Source organism: Abramis brama (assembly GCF_963993115.1).
Source record: "Abramis brama genome assembly, chromosome: 6".
Classification (NCBI taxonomy): domain Eukaryota; kingdom Metazoa; phylum Chordata; class Actinopteri; order Cypriniformes; family Leuciscidae; genus Abramis; species Abramis brama.
Window position 1 is genome coordinate 12,907,554 of NC_139968.1, and position 17,429 is coordinate 12,924,982.

Genomic DNA, 17,429 nt, shown 5'->3' on the forward strand with positions numbered 1-17,429 from the left:
AACAGTAAATGGTTAAGTATTTAACCATTTAAATAGGAAGGTCGCAAAACTGTTTGATCTTAATGTGTACAACTGTTTTTTGCCCTACACATTTCAAAGCACCATTCATCACCATCATAGTAGTATCTCTCTAGAAAGGATTAAAAAAAAATCTCTAGAAAGGATTAAAAAAAAAAACTCTTAAACCGATACTAAATACAAAACAACGATAATAAATGTAAAAAACAGCATAAATAAAAGCAGAGAAAATTAGAAACATACACAGTAGCAATACACACTCATTTGGATAATACCGACCTCGATATATGAGGAGAACTGGAGTAATTATCACAGTATTCATATACACAGATTCCACCACACTTCTCCCCAAAATGCTCACATTCAATAGAAAATTACATATTTTAGTTGCGCGCTTACTCTTTATTAATGCATTTTGCATGACATAAAAGGTGGTCAAAAATCTAAAGTTCCCAATTATTCTAATCTCTAAGGTAATATAGTGGTGCAGGAATGACGTCACTTTGTAGGCAACTGGCAGTTCGCATCACACTGGTTCCCTCGACAAAAACCCTCTCTGTGGGTTCAACAGAAGATTATGATACTTACATGTTTTGTCCATCAAGATAATTTTCACAGATGGAAATAACGTATTAATTTTTTAAGCCTAAATGCAGTCACCAGAAGTAAAAAGCTAAAAGCAGGCTATAAACGAAGTACACCACGGTCGCTCGACTTCAACATCACCATCACTAAGCCTCCGACAACTCGTGTGCGTAGACTGGTGCATAGATATATACACTAGAAGTCGCCTCGTTCCAATGAACTGCCGTAGCCAAGGCGGCATCTATTGTATATATCTATGCACCAGTCTGCGCACACGTCACACAATAGGAAGCGCCCACGCCTTCAGATCACTTGGACGTGGCTGTGTACAAAATGTAAAAACGATATAAATACTGTTCGTTTTCTCACACAAACCGCTCGTTTCGTGTCTTAGGCCATCAATGTGTACTTACGATGGGGAATTGTTTAATTTGGACGATGGGGAATTGTTTTAATTTGGACTCTGTGCATGCTCTTTGAGACAATATCCCTCCTCGTCTCCTCTCTCCTCCGTCCTCCATCCTATGACCCGGAAACTGATCGAGCTCAGCCATCTTGAAGGACATCTCAATTCTCTAATTGCACCGCGAGGAGTCGAGGATCGAGGAGTTAGGAGGCTTCCTGAGGAGTCATGAGCGAGGATACACAGGTGTATCCTATGCGGAAGAGTTTTATCGACTTAAACGTGACGCACGTCTAAATTCTCCTCCCCCTTCACATCGGTCACAATCATTTTAATTTATACTTTACCTTTGCATTTTATATAAACCACACATCTCACATATTTCAACAGGGTATCTTGCTTTATTATTATTTATTATGAATTTCTTAAATAAACAAACTTCAACAACATAAGGACAGATCATTTGAGCGCTGCTGATGACGCGATGAAGTGACGCTTGAGTGATCAAGTATTCCAATGTATAAAAAAAAGTTATATTCGATTCCTCCGTCCTCGCGTCTTTTCCTTGCAGCCTTCCCTCGCATCCTACAGGGGGCGGAGCTGAGACGCGAGGAAAGGAAGCGAGGAAAGGAAACGAGGATGCACAAATAAGAAATGAGAAGCACCCAGTGACCACAGACCTGCATTATCTGACTGAGAGACAAGAACGGTTTGACCTAAAAATATAAAAATTTAAACTACTGCGGAAAAAAAGACACCTACATCTTGGATGCCCTTGAGGTAAGCTAAAACATACCAAAATTTTATTTCAAAGTGAGCTATCCCTTTAAAGGCACACAATGCAAGTTTTGTACCTTAATATAAAAGCTTTGAAATCATTTCGATAGTGAACAAACTCGTAGTAGGTGAATCATCCCAATAGCAAAGCGGGGGAAAAACCAGCAATGCAAGTTTGAGAGGTGGCGTCCCGACAAATCTTGCAAGAATCACGACTTGCTTTACGGCACAACGTCACATACATCAACATAATATGAAGTAGCCTCTATGGAAGACACTAGCACGCATGTCAGACGTGAATCATGGCAGAGTCGACAAAGAAAACGCGGTCAGAAGAGTCAAGGAAAAGAAAACGAGAAAGTGAGACAGGCTTTCACGCTCGGTCAGGCTTTCACTCATTGGCGAGAGCTAAAAAGCAGCAAAGGATGCAACAGCGATGCTGACCTGGCATTCTTGTTGATGAAACTTGCTTGCTTTCTATGTTGTATGTTGTTGCGCTTGCTTGCATGTCATTTTTTATGAAGTTGTTCATTCTTCCATTGTTGATAAGAAGACCAGTCCACTCATTTCCACATATGTCCAGCTAGCTGTCGATTAGCAGAGCTATTAGCAGACTTGATAACAAACACTTGTTTCTCTTACGTGTTTTTGCGTTATGTTTTATTGCCCAGCTTGCCTCACGAGCAAGTTTAAAAGCTGAACTCTGGTGTTGTGATGTGTATTTGTCACGTAGTCCTTTGTCTGGTTCAGGTTACGTATGGCATGTGTACTGTGCTTATGCAAACTTTAGTTGGTGTAGAAAGACCACGCAAAGGGAATACTTTATAAACCGAGTTCTGTTTATTAGCCTCACTCGTACAGCTCTCAGTATCAGGTAGCCAAGCCTCGTATTCCCACCAGCCAGTTTGCGCAGGCGCCGTCTGTGATAACAAGTATGGTGGCTACAAAGGCACATTAAACTCCAAGCGAGCATTAGGTGAATGCTCTACATCCCCTTTCTTTAGCTTATAGTATCATCAACAACATATAACCATATTCAATTTGAACATCAGAACTTCAATGTTTAAACTGACTGAAACGTAGACATAATAACCAATGTATCCAAGGAAGGCATGACTTTTTTTTTCATTTTACATTTTTCCTTTTTTTTTTTTTTTTTTTTTTTTTTTTAAGTACATGTGTCGTACCGAACATTAAGTGGTCCATTCATAGTCCAATATTCAGTCTTTGTATTTGGGGTTTGGTCTGACTGTACGACCAAAACGTGTTGTGTAGGGGCTCTTACCAGCGTGGGCAGGCGAAGTAGCTACGGGTACCTGGACTGGCGGTGGTACAGTGTCCATGGGATCCCGTTGTTCCTCCCCGTAGATGGGAGGTGTTTCACCGGCAGCTGGGTTGAGGGGCTGTAGGTCGACACAGTCAGGCTGATTTGGAGATCGCTCGGCGACAGGCAGAAGGTGTCTGCGGTTTCTCCTGTAGTCTTTGCCTCCAGACTGGATGATGTAAGACCGCGGCTCCTCACAGATCTTTCCTACTGTGCCCATGCGATCATACCCCCGGGGGGTCTGCATCCGGACCACTTCGCCTTCCAGCAGTGGTTGAAGAGGACGGCTGGACTTATCATAGCTCAGCTTCTGGGAGAGCCTCTTCTTCTGGAGCTGGGCTGTGACTTGTTGGGTGTTGAGGGATGCTGGCTGCAATAACTGTCTGCTGACTGGGAGGGTAGTACGGGTCTGCCTTGACATTAGTCTTTGTGCAGGTGAGCCAAGTTGTGCATCGCGAGGAATGTTCCTCATGTTTAAAAGGTTGAGGAACACGTCCGTACCATCCCTTTTCGACTTCTCCATCAGTTGCTTGGCACTTTGCACTGCTCTTTCAGCCAAGCCGTTGCACTGTGGGAACTCAGGACTGCTGGTTACATGCTTGAAGTCCCACTGTGTAGCAAAATCTCTGAATTTCTGGCTAGTGTACTGTCTGGCATTATCTGAGATGAGAAGATGTGGGGAGCCATGCACAGAAAAGTGTCTTTTCAGTTTTGTGAGGACTGTTGTAGAAGTGATGTCCTTGAGAAGGTCAATCTCATACCAGTTAGAGTACGAGTCTACAAGCACCTGAAAGTGCTTGCCATCCCATTCGAAGATGTCAGTTGCTACTGTAGACCATGGTAGGTCCGGAACTGGGTGTGACTGTAGTGGTTCTCTCCGCTGATGGGGCTTCTGACTGTTGCAAACAGAGCATGAGAGTACTGCTCTGTCAATGTCACTGCTCATAGTGGGCCAGAACACTATGTCCCGGGCTCTGCGTTTGGTGGACTCCGCTCCTGGATGTCCTCTGTGCACGATGTCTGTGTACGCTTTCTGCAGTGACTGGGGAACGACAATTCTGTGACCTTTCATGACGACGCCCTCCTCGATGGTGAGCTCATCTCTGAATGGGAAAAAAGAACTGATGGATGGTGGAGCGTTATGCTGTTTGACGGGCCATCCGTGTTTGATGACAGAAGAGAGGGTTTGCAGTAATCCGTCTTCTGCTGTGTGCCTCTTTAGTTCATCTAAGCGGCTGGATGAGACTCGGCTGACTGACATGACCTCAAAGTCGTTCAGCTCGTTTACATGTTGAAGTGTGGACGCTCTAGGTGCGCGTGACAGGGTATCGGCCAGGTACATGTGTTTACCTTTTTGTAGACCAGGTCAATGTTATATTTTTGGAGCTGCAGCATCATGCGTTGCAGTCGTGCAGGCGCTGAGAAGATGGGCTTTCTGATGATGGTGATCAGAGGTTGATGGTCGGTCTCTATGGTGACAGGCTTCCCGTAGATGTAGTCATTGAAACGCGAACACGCAAACACCACTGCCAGGAGTTCTTTCTCGATTTGGGCATAGCGTGTCTCGGTCTCAGTCATTGTCCTTGATGCGTAGGCTATTGGTCTGCCCCCTTGTAAACATGCTGCTCCCAGTCCGTGTTGGGAAGCGTCACACGTGAGTGTGACTGGTTGGTCAACATCGTAGTATGACAGGACAGGCGGACTGGAGATGCATCTTCTCAATGTGTCGTATGCATCTTGGTGTTGCTTCAGCCAGCACCACGCTGTGTCTTTGCGTGTCAGCTGATTGAGAGGGGCAGTTAACTCACTCAGGTTTGGTACGAACTTTCCCAGGTAATTTACCATGCCTAGAAATCGTTGTAGAGCTGTCACATCTCTGGGAACGGGCATTTCAGTGATTGCAGTGGTCTTGTCAGGATCTGCTTTCAGGCCTTCGCTGGTGAACACATGACCGACATAAGTTACCTCTGTCAGCCGGAACTTGCACTTGAGGGGGTTGAGTCTCAGATTGACTGTGCGGGCACGGTCAAGCACTCTCTTTAGGTTTGCATCGTGCTCCGCTTCCGTGCGGCCTCCGACAATTATGTCGTCGACGATGATGGCACATGGGTACCCCGCGAATATCTGTTCCATTGCGCGCTGGAATACTTCGCTGGCTGAGTTTATTCCGAACGGCAATCTTAGGAACCTGTAGCGTCCAAAAGGTGTGCTAAATGTGGTCAAGAGAGATGACTTACTGTCCAGGGATATCTGCCAAAATGAACTTTTGGCGTCCAGTACTGAAAACAGTGTTGCATTGGCCATCTGTGATGCAACCTCTTCAACCGTGCGCATCGGATGATGGGGGCGCTTTAAGGCTGTGTTTAGATCTTTGGGATCAATGCAGATCCTTATGTCCTTTGTTTGCTTCTTGTTTGTTGCTACCATGGATGACACCCATTCAGTTGGCTCTGACACGGGAGTGATGACACCCAGGTCTGCCATTCTCTCCAGCTCCGCTTTCACTCTGTCCTGCATGGCTACAGGGATGCGGCGTGCTGGGCGGACGACGGGCTGCACGTCAGGGTCTATTTTCATAGAATATGTCACCGGTAGCTTGCCAAGTTCATCCTTGAATAGATCTGCATACTCTGTGAAGATCTTGTGTGGCAGGTTGATATCTGTGTTCACACTGAGTTGGTGAACATCCTTGCTCAGTGTCACTAGCTTCATGCGTAGGCTTGCTAGTAGGCCTAGTAGTGGCTGGACATTCCTCTCCACAACGTGGAACTGTAGTTTGTATTGCTGACCTGCAAGCTGACATTGCAGGACGACTGAGCCCAAAGTGCTGATCATGTTTCCCCCATATGCGACAAGGTTGGTGATTATTGAGCGGTCAATCGGTTCCCCGGTCTCCACATGTTTGAAAGCATCATAGGATAGAACGTTGCACTGTCCACCTGTGTCGACTTTCATCTCCACAGCTTTGCCATTGATGTGTACAGTGGCGAACGCCACATTTTTCTCATGTACATTTGAGTCTATTGTGTCCACGACAACTGGTGTTATTCCATCAATACAGAATGAGTCATCTTCAGCAGTGCTGCCCGTGGCCTGGTTCAGTTCGAGGTGGTGGACAGACTCTCTGGAGCTCTGCATCCTAGAGTATCTCTGCACTGACCTGCAGCATTTCTTGTAGTGGTTCCATTTTTTACATGCATGGCATTGTTGACCAGAAGCCGGACAACTTTCTCTCTTGGCATCATGGCTGCCACCACAATTATTACAGTTGACAATGGGCTGTTCATTTCTCCCTATCTGTGCTCTCTGTCGTGTCTCAAATCTCTGCTTCCTCCCACATTTGTACTGTAGACTGTCAACACTAGTAGGAGCATGTGACGATGACAATACCCTGGTGTGATGTTCTGTTTGCTCATAAATTTGACACACCGAGATAGCTTTAGCCAGAGTTAGCTCACTGTCACGCAGCATTATTTTTCTTAGATTATCATCAGTTATGCCACAGACCAGTCTGTCACGGATGAGCTCGTCTTGCAGTGTTCCGAAGTTACAGCTCTTTGCTTTTATCCTTAAATCTGTGATATATGATTCGAATGGCTCACCTTGGTTTTGGAACCGTGCATTGAACTTGTGTCTCTCCACTATAATGTTTATTCGGGGACTGCAGATCGCCCGAAATTTCCTCTTTAAACATTCGGGGTTCTCTTTTGACTCAGCCGGAGTGATGATGGGTCCCGGTGCGTCGTCAACGTCGGGTCCTCTCACCGCGGGCGCGTAGACGAACGACCTCTCCCTTTCAATGGCCTCCGATCCTGCGAGATTAAGGAGAATGTAGGCTTGTGTGCGGGCCGGCTTGTCAGAGTGTGCCGCCGCGATAAAAATGTCATATTCCTGTTCGAATACTCGCCAATTCTCCGCGATGTTCTCATCAAAGACGAGGGGGTCCGGTCTGCGAAATCCGTCCGACATGATGCACTGTATGTCCGTTAGCAGGATAGCCGGGTAGCAACGCTATAAACTGGTTACGGTCTTTATTCGACCGGCAAGTAGTCGTGCGCTCCGTGATGAATGAACTGCACGATCAAAAGTGTCCGTGTTCACTTCTGACACCATGTAGAAAGACCACGCAAAGGGAATACTTTATAAACCGAGTTCTGTTTATTAGCCTCACTCGTACAGCTCTCAGTATCAGGTAGCCAAGCCTCGTATTCCCACCAGCCAGTTTGCGCAGGCGCCGTCTGTGATAACAAGTATGGTGGCTACAAAGGCACATTAAACTCCAAGCGAGCATTAGGTGAATGCTCTACAGTTGGCATATTTGAAATTGTGAAACATTACCTCGTCAGTAGACAACTTTGGAGGTTGTGCCTGTGCCTGTGCCTGTGCCTGTTCGATGTCCGACGCTTCCATCCTACTGAACAGGTACTGGTATAAAGGGGGGAGGGGTTCAGGTCGTGAATGCAGAGACTGCTCTGCGTGAGTGGTATTTACGACAGTAATGTTGAATACAAGTTCTCCACAGCAACTCTAGGGGTGCGCTGTTTGACAAAAACGGAACACTGCATAGTGTGCCTTTAACCAAAAAACCCATTGACTACGGGATGATGGAACCGGAAGTGCTAAAATGCTAACTCATTTCATTTCTGCATTTTGGCCAAGCGGCAACCTTCCCTTCTCTCTCTCTTGAAACCAACACGGAAGTGACTTAAACTGCAATTCATCGACTGGCCGCTAGAGACAGGCTGCGAAAGAGAGTCAATCCCATGTTAAAATGGCCAACTTTACAGCAGAAAAGCCTGGTGCAAAAAGTGGTTTTGGTCGATATAGCTAATTTTGCCCTTCATGCCAACTGTGAGGGGGCTGCATTTTTTATAACTCATCCGTTTAAATTATATTAAGCCTTAAAGTTCTGCATAATTAAGGGTGTATGTTGGCACCTGTAAAATTTCCTTTTGTTGAAAGCCCAGATAAAAGTAAAAAGCTATTATTTTGTGTAGATCCATGTCCGAGGCAGGTCGACTTCACAAGCGCATTTCTTTACACACACACACGTTTATTCTGGTGTTGTAAATAAATCTTGACCACTGATTCTTATTGCATCCACCTAGTGATGTGGGTATGTGAGGGAGAATTTGATCGAGGTGTTTTAGGTAGGTCTGGATCTGCCTTCTCTTTTAGATTAAATCTTTTTGTAGGAGACTTTGAGCTTTGCCGATCTTATACATGCACAGCTACATAACACACTAAAGAAAAAGGAAAACAAGAAAAAATAAACATATGACCCCTTTAAATCAAAAACAACTGCTCATACTGCATGTGTGTAGCATCTTTGTTTGGATCGTGATTAAAATGCAGTGGTTGCCTCTAATTTCAAATGGCTATGGATATGTTTAGTTTAAGGCCAGTTTGGCCTGATATAGAGCAAATAAACATCAAATAAATTTGCTTGAACAGAGAAAAAAAAAATCAGCAGTACAAAAAGATTCATAACCGGCAATGAAAAAATCATGATTGCTAGAAGATAAACTGTTATTATATTGAGATTAGAACTCATTTTTAGACTTCTCTTCCAATCTTGCTAAACTGCTCTGGCACAGTGATTACAAAATATAAAAAAAATATGCTTTATGACAAAATGCTTACAGGGCTTTTCTGCAGTTCCTCACAGCTGGTATCAGTCTTCTTTTGCCTTCTTCTGATGTATTTATTTTCTTGGAGTTCAGTTCATCCAGCGGCTCATCTGACATTTGAATGATGTAGGCTATTGCTGAGCAGTGAGCAGGAGAGAGTTTCTCTGAGTCCATGCCTGATTTCACAAACTCCTGAATCTCTCTGTAGAAAGTCTGATCATTCACTTCCAGCAGACAGAGGAACAGATTGATGGATTTCTCAGCTGGGAGTTGTTCATCACCTTTAATTTTATCTTTAATATACTTTGCGGCTCTTTTGGTGGCAGAGGGGAAGCACAGCAGTGGGAAGCACAGCAAGAATCGCAGAAATGCCCCGAAAGAATCACAGACTCTATTGATATCTCTGGTGTCCTCTGTGTGTGTCAGTAGATCCTGTAAGAGTCTCTGATTGGACTCCAGTGAGATGCCCAGCAAGAATCGCAGGAAAAGATCCAAGCGTCCATTCTGCAATGATTCATCAATTACTTCTTTGAGCCGCCTTTTCAAAGACTTTTGCTGGGAGTGAAACTCATGGAAAGCTGCAAGAAACTCCTGAAAGCTCAGATGTATGAAGCAGTAGACTTTCTTCTGATGAATCACAGATTCCTCCTTAAAGATCTCAGTGCAAATCCCAGAATACACTGAGGCATCAGTGACGTCTATGCCGCTCTCAATCAGGTCCTCCTCATAGAACATCACATTGCCCTTCATCAGCTGTTTGTGAGCCAGTTCAGCGAGTTTCAAAATCATGTCTCTGTTGGACTGCAGGAGTTTCTCTGGATCTCTCTCTTCATACTTCTGATTCCTCATGTTGATCTGAATCAGCAGGAAGTGGATGTACATTTCAGTCAGAGTTTGAGGGATTTCTGCACTGAGATCTTGTTTTAGGATGTTTTGAAGCACAGTGGCTGAGATCCAGCAGAAGACGGGTATGTGGCACATGATGTGGAGGCTTCTTGATCTTTTAATGTGTGAGATGATTCTGCTGGCTTGATTCTTATCACTGATTCTCTTCCTGAAATATTCCTCCTTCTGAGGGTCATTGAATCCCTGAATTTCTGTCACACGGCTGATGTATTTGGAGGGGATCTGATTGGCTGCTGCTGGTCTGGAGGTGATCCAGATGTGAGCAGAGGGAAGCAGATCTCCTTTTATGAGGTTTGAAATCAACACACCCACTGATGAAGTCTTATCGACATCAGAAACTTTCTCATCATCAGAAAACATCAGTGTAATTCTGCTTTCATCCAGACCATCAAAGATGAACACAACTTTACATTTGTCATAAATCTTTGAGTCCAGTTCTTTAAGTTCAGGATGAAAGTCCAGCAGAAGACTGTGAAGACTGTACTGATGATCTTTAATCAAGTTCAGCTCTCGAAATTGAAGCACAAACATGAAATCTACATCCTGATTGGCTTTTCCCTCGGCCCAGTCCAGAATTAACTTCTGCACTGAGACGGTTTTTCCAATTCCAGCATTGCCTTTAGTAAGAACAGTCTTGATTTGGTCTTTCTCTTCACATCCTGGTTTAGGTGAGGGTTTAAAGATGTCATTGCAGTATATTGGAGTATCTTGTGAAAGTTGTGTTCTGGGTGTTTTCTCCATCTTTAAAATCTCATGTTCTTCATTCACCCCTTTAGCATCTCCCTCTGTAATGTAGAGCTCTGTGTAGATCCTGTTCAGGAGGGTTGGATTCTCTTGTAGATTGATTCCCTCAAATAAGTGCTCATACTTGTTCTTCATTCTGGTTTTGTGAGTGGTTTTGATGGCATCACTCACTGCTTGGTAAGAAACTTGCAGGTCTCCAGTAACATAATTTTCCTCACTGCAAAAACATCAAAAAGGAAAGAAATTACAGCATTTAGTCAACACTTCTCTGCACAAGTGTTACACAGAAGTAGCTCTTTCATGTACATGCCATGCTGACATGCCACACGAAAATATATTGTAAATTTATCTACATCTATGCATGTATCCTTTGCATAGGCAAAAATATCACTTGGCTCCATGGGTCACTGCTCTATTATGAATATAACAAGAACTCATACAGGGGCATTTCACATCTTCATTTTTGGGGGCATCTTTCAACGCCTAAAAACCAAATATGAGTGTAAAATGATGATTTAGACAGCTAAGGTTTAACAGAAGAATTAATGTGTGTGTGTGTGCGCGCGCGCGTGAGTGTGTGTGTGTGTGTGTGTTTAAATAAGCTACCAGGAGTAACATTTGTAATAAAAACACAAACTTGGGCCTCCTCTCTTTCTCCTAGAGATACAGAGAGAAGACAAAGCAATCGTTTTGTTTCTTAGCACTATCTGATGTTTCAGGTTCGTGTCTCAAATACTGGAAAAAGGATCTCACATGTGTTCAGAGGTCACAGCTCCACTTCTGAAACGTATGGGTGGATTCATTGAATTTGTAGACTTCATAGACACGCCGCTGGGACATGGTGCATCATCCTCTCCTCTCCTCTCTTTAGCAGGAGAGTTCTCCTCCGTATCCATTATTACAGATGCTTTCCTGAAAACATTAAACACAGTACAAGGAAAATTATGTTTTATGAGATTATGCATAAACACTGTGCAAATAAAGTCACCTTTACTGAGGCAGAATCAAAAGCATAGTTTTTAGTGACACTGGGCCTAATTTATGAAACGAACGTAGGACAGAAAACTGGACGCAAGGCCGTTTCTACACAAAACTTGGCATTTATCAACATGGACGTGAGAGATCCCCCACCTTGTTACATTTCTGGTGTTCCTGGTTAAAAATTACCAAATCTCTCATAACTCTATATTATCACCAAATATTGGATTCAATCTTGTTTTCTTTCAATTAGCACAGGTTTTGTATTTCTTTTTGGATCTGATTGATCATAAGCCTTCTTTATCTGATCTTATGCTCCTCAATTTCGGACAAAAAAAAGCATTGTTTGTGGGTAAGTTTGCCAATATTGAATAAAACAAAATATTCTGTACAATTTATCACACTAGTCTAGCAAATTAGCTCAAAAGGGCACTATGAATAATTAATCATAACTTGTTATAATTAATTATAAATATTTGGATCAGTTAAATGATTCATTCACTCCAGAATTAAAATGTCCTGATAATTTACTCACCCTCACGTCATCGTTGACCGATTGTTACGGTAGATAAGACGCTTATTCTGTGTAAAAGTGTTACACAGAAGTAGCTTTTTCAGGTATATGCCATGCTGACATGCCACACGAAAATATATTGTAAATTGATCTATATCTATGCATGTATCCTTTGTATAGGCAAAAATCTCACTTGGCTCCAGGGGTAACTGCTCCATTATGAATATAACAAGAGCTCATACAGGGGCATTTCACATCTTCATTTTTGGGGGCATTTTTATTCATTTTGTTGGAATTTCCGACCTTGCATGATGTCATTTTACACCAAGGCATGATGCTATCTTACACATCAGACTAGTTTGTTTGTTAAGCTTAATGGAGGTATTTATCCTATACTAGGTTGGCTCTATTGAGATGTCTTAATAGTGATATAATTTCACAGCAGTGGCAAACAATGTTGAAACTTAGGGCAAACATGATTGTTACCTGGCTGTCACTAATGAAGGCAGGTCAAGAAGACATGGATGCTGCTCGACTTGTGTGTGTTAACTGTGTTGGCTGCGCCCTCAGGACGACACATTTGCAAAAAGGCCTAAAGAGCATAAGCTTCAGCACCAATTGAGGTCTATCTGTGCATGTGCCTGGCATTAGCCAAAGCAGTGATTTAACAATTTTATCCAAAATCTTATATTATATAAATATGTATACCTAATATTGCATGTTTACAATAGACAACACATCCACCCAATTGAATGTATAATACCCAAATTGTCATTAAAGTAATATTATGAGTTCAGCTCAATCAATTAAGAGGTTATCAGTTGTGGCGTAATGTTGATAACCTCAAAAATAAATTTCAACTGGTCCCTCCTTTTCTTTACAAAAGCCATAAAAAAAAGTTGCTTACTAAACTTTTCTCTGTAATGTTATATACTGTAAAATTTTACAACTTCGTTGCCAACACAATACAACGCCTAAAAACCAAATGTAAAATGATGATTTAGACAGCTAAGGTTTAACAGAAGAATTAATGTGTGTGTGTGTGTGTGTGTGTGTGTGTTTAAATAAGCTACCAGGAGTAACATTTGTAATAAAAACAGAAAACTGGGCCTCCTCTCTTTCTCCTAGAGATACAGAGAGAAGACAAAGCAATCGGTTTGTTTCTTAGCACTAGGGATGCCACAATTCTCAATATAATATTAAACCGTTCGGTACGACATCCACGGTTCAATACGCGCTTGTGAATTGCGTTTTTTTCGGTTTTACATTTAAATAATTTATGTGCGTTTTATTTCTCTCCGAATTGACTGTTTGTGTGTGCCTGAAGTCTACGAGCTGAGATGAGGAAACTCCTCCCCACGAGTAAATATTCAATCTAAAGTGAATGCTCTAAAGTTAGGGGGCGCTTAACCATCATTCCACGTCCACACTTTAACATGGCGAGCGGCGGTTAAGTGAGGCTACAGTACGAGGATGCGCCGGCGTCTTCAAAATTCATGGTGTGGGGACATTTCGGTTTTGCCTTTGAGTATAATGCTGAGGAAGAAAAAACGGTAAACAAAAAAATAACTGTGTGCAAGCATTGTTTTACACGTGTAGCCTACTTAAACGAATTTTGAATGTATGTGTTCCCCAGTTTGTACATGGGCTACCAGCAGCTGTGAGATGTCAATGTTAATTTTATATTATACAATACACTAGAAACTAGTGGACTTTTCTTAGCTTTTAAAGGGGGGGGTGAAATGCTATTTCATGCATACTGAGTTTTTTACACTGTTAAAGAGTTGGATTCCCATGCTAAACATGGACAAAGTTTCAAAAATTAAATTGTACGTTTGAAGGAGTATTTCTGTGCCAAAAATTGTCCTTCCGGTTTATCACAAGTTTCGGAAAGTTTTTTTCGAGTATGGGTCTGTGTGACGTCAGATGGGGCGGAATTTCCTTATATGGGTCCTAAGGGCACTTCTCCCGGAAAGGCGCGCGCGCACTCGTAGACCAGAGAGAGACGAGAGCGAAAGCAGTACGCCATCAAAGCGCTGTGCTCGGCTTTAGGGAAGTCAATGTCACCAAAGAAGTGGGTTTTTGGTTGCCAGGGCAAGACAACCCTGCACAGATTCCCAAAGAACCCAGCGTTAAGGGACCAGTAGTCTCAGCCTCAGACGTCACGCCCACGGAACGTTGGCTAAACGTCTGATGCATATGGCACACTTTTCTGGAAACACTTCAGGAGTTTCGAAGTCGCGACCTGATTGGTTGAATTCTACAGGATGTCCGCGAGACGTGTGTGTCGCGTTCTTTAACGGTCCGTCTGGAAACAAATGCCGTGACGCCAAAACCCCTCGTGGAAGAAGAAAGCCGTTGTGTTTACAACTGAGACAAATGAGCGCTTACCAGGATCAACTAAACGCTGGATTTTCAAAAGTATGTGAAGTTTGCGGCTCCATTGTTGCAGTAAACTTGCACAACGTTCTTGAATGAATAATTTATTAAATGCACGCCGGTCTGTTATTGTAGGGACATCGACATTATATTGGCACGCCCCTAAACATGACGCGGAACAAAACGAACTGTGATTGGTTGCGTTATATGTCAGTCAAACGTCCTCTTGGCCAGGAAAAGCTGCGATAGAGTCCAGACCTTCTGCCGTCAGTCTGAAGGTCTGGCTACGCGAGACTAAGGGACCAGTGGATGGAGTTTATTTTTCAGAGCATCATCAACAGAGCTGTGTAAGACTGTTTGTTCCCTGCATTTCGACGATGATTGTTTTATAAACAAAGCCCAGCAGGGGCCGGTTTCACAAAGATAGACTTTGACTATGGCTTAGATATAGTAGATAGTCAGACTTCAGATAGACATCTAAATAAGACCGTTACACAAAGCACTTAAGACTCTGACTATCTTAAGTAGGACTACACTGCAATGCATTCTGGGTAAAATAAGACACTTTTCAAAACAAAAAACATGGCGGATCTAGTAAGCGCATTCAACCGCTCAGTGCTGTTTACCCCAGCGGAAAATATGTGTTTGTTGGAGGAGTATAAATGACGGCGTATGTTTTTATGTTTCCATTGTTCGATCGCGCCCGTGCCTCTCTCTCTCTCTGACACACACACACACACACACTTCAGCATTGCAATCTTGACATCGCAGCCTGTTATTATGCAGCATTCACACCAAACGCGAATAGAGCGTTAAATCCGCGTCTATCGCGTCTAGTTCGACGCTTGAACATTTTGAATCCATTCGCGCGTCCAAGGCGAATAGGACGCGCGTATAAAGCGAGCGTTTGAAGCGAAATAGACGGGCGTTCAGAGCTATGACTCCACTATGACTCTACTACCCCCACGTCCCCCAGTTGCGTGAGCGGTGTATTGCATTTCACGCATCGCCCGTGACGCTTGCGTCCAATGCTCAGACTATGAAACGGAGCGCGTCGATCGTTGCTCGCGTTATGTAACGGCCCTAACAGTTACAAGGACATTTTACTTGGGAATGTAATAACTGGAAGAAATGTTTAAATTATGAGCCATTTTCCCTTTTCTTTTGGCAGTTTGTAACTGATTGTTACTGCTGGTTGCCAAGGTAACAGAGTCTTAGACCTAAGTTAGCCTGGGGGTAAGGTGTCTAATTTTTTTTATTTAAATTAAGTCAATCTTTATTTTTGTGAAACAGTCTAACTTGCATTAGACTAGTCTATGAGCAAATTTTAGACTTGTCTAACACTATAGACCGGTCTAAAATAGCTTTGTGAAACCGGCCCCAGATCGACGGATTTGCAGATCGTCTAATGCTTAAGGATCGAGCAGTCACAATGATAAAGGTTCGCGGTCGCAGGCGGTGAGTAAAACTGCTTCAAATGTCTCTGTGTGTTGTTACTAGCTCGGCGCGTTAGCACAGCTTTAGCTTCGCCCACATGGCACGCCTCCAGACGCTCATTTTTTTCCGGAAAGACTCGGTACAGCCTATCTTTCTTTTATAAATATAATAAAACTAAAGACTTTTTGGAGATATGAAGGATGCAATACTACTCTATAGGTACTCAAGATTAACAGGAGATTGAGTGAAAATGAGCATTTCACCCCCCCTTTAAGTAAAATAAAGGAGTATTGCAATAAATCGTTTTTATTTTTTTCACCTTAACCTCTTACTGTTCCTATTGCCTAAGCATAGAATAACAAAAAACACTCTTATGTGTCAAGCCATCAGAACCGAACCGAACCGAACCGAAAACCGTGGTTAAAAAACCGAGGTATGTATTGAACCGTGGGTTAACTGTATTGTTGCATCCCTACTTAGCACTATCTGATGTTTCAGGTTCGTGTCTCAAATACTGGAAAAAGGATCTCACATGTGTTCAGAGTTCACAGCTCCACTTCTGAAACCTATGGGGAGAATAATTGAATTTGTAGACTTCATAGACACGCTGCTGGGACATGGTGCATCATCCTCTCCTCTCCTCACTTTGGCAGGAGAGTTCTCCTCTGTATCCATTATTACAGATGCTTTCCTGAAAACATTAAACACAGTACAAGGAAAATTATGTTTTATGAGATTATGCATAAACACTGTGCAAATAGTCACCTTTACTGAGGCAGAATCAAAAGCATAGTTTTTAGTGACACTGGGCCTAATTTATGAAACGAACGTAGGACAGAAAACTGGACGCAAGGCCGTTTCTACACAAAACTTGGCATTTATCAACATGGACGTGAGAGATCCCCCACCTTGTTACATTTCTGGTGTTCCTGGTTAAAAATTACCAACTCTATATTATCACCAAATATTGGATTCAATCTTGTTTTCTTTCAATTAGCACAGGTTTTGTATTTCTTTTTGGATCTGATTGATCATAGGCCTTCTTTATCTGATCTTATGCTCCTCAATTTCGGACAAAAAAAAAGCATTGTTTGTGGGTAAGTTTGCCAATATTGAATAAAATAAAATATTCTGTACAATTTATCACACTAGTCTAGCAAATTAGCTCAAAAGGGCACTATGAATAATTAATCATAACTTGTTATAATTAATTATAAATATTTGGATCAGTTAAACGATTAATTCACTCCAGAATTAAAATGTCCTGATAATTTACTCACCCTCACGTCATCGTTGACCGATTGTTACGCAAGATAAGACGCTTATTCTGTGTAAAAGTGTTACACAGAAGTAGCTTTTTCAGGTATATGCCATGCTGACATGCCACACGAAAATATATTGTAAGTTGATCTATATCTATGCATGTATCCTTTGTATAGGCAAAAATCTCACTTGGCTCCAGGGGTAACTGCTCCATTATGAATATAACAAGAGCTCATACAGGGGCATTTCACATCTTCATTTTTGGGGGCATTTTTACTCATTTTGTTGGAATTTCCGACCTTGCATGATGTCATTTTACACCAAGGCATGATGCTATCTTACACATCAGACTAGTTTGCTTGTTAAGCTTAATGGAGGTATTTTTCCTAAACTAGGTTGTCTCTATTGAGATGTCTTGATAGTGAAATAATTTTACAGCAGTGGCAAACAATGTTGAAACTTAGGGCAAAC

The 17,429-nt window shown here is 42.6% G+C and overlaps 1 protein-coding gene across 3 annotated transcripts in view; it reads right to left on the bottom strand.

Annotated features, from left to right (window-relative positions):
* The window catches only part of LOC311084499 (NACHT, LRR and PYD domains-containing protein 3-like), a 59,169-nt gene that overhangs the window by 16,491 nt on the left and 25,249 nt on the right, over nucleotides 1–17,429 (bottom strand). For 2 of the 3 annotated variants that reach the window (XM_084116569.1, XM_084116568.1), the window contains exons 4-6: nucleotides 16,228–16,386; nucleotides 11,141–11,299; nucleotides 8,751–10,604 (exon numbers count right to left, since the gene is read on the bottom strand). In XM_084116569.1, the coding sequence (XP_083972695.1) occupies nucleotides 8,751–10,604; nucleotides 11,141–11,299; nucleotides 16,228–16,386 (2,172 nt within the window). The remainder of the gene's footprint in view (nucleotides 1–8,750; nucleotides 10,605–11,140; nucleotides 11,300–16,227; nucleotides 16,387–17,429) is intronic. The other variant, XM_084116570.1, reaches the window with a different exon arrangement.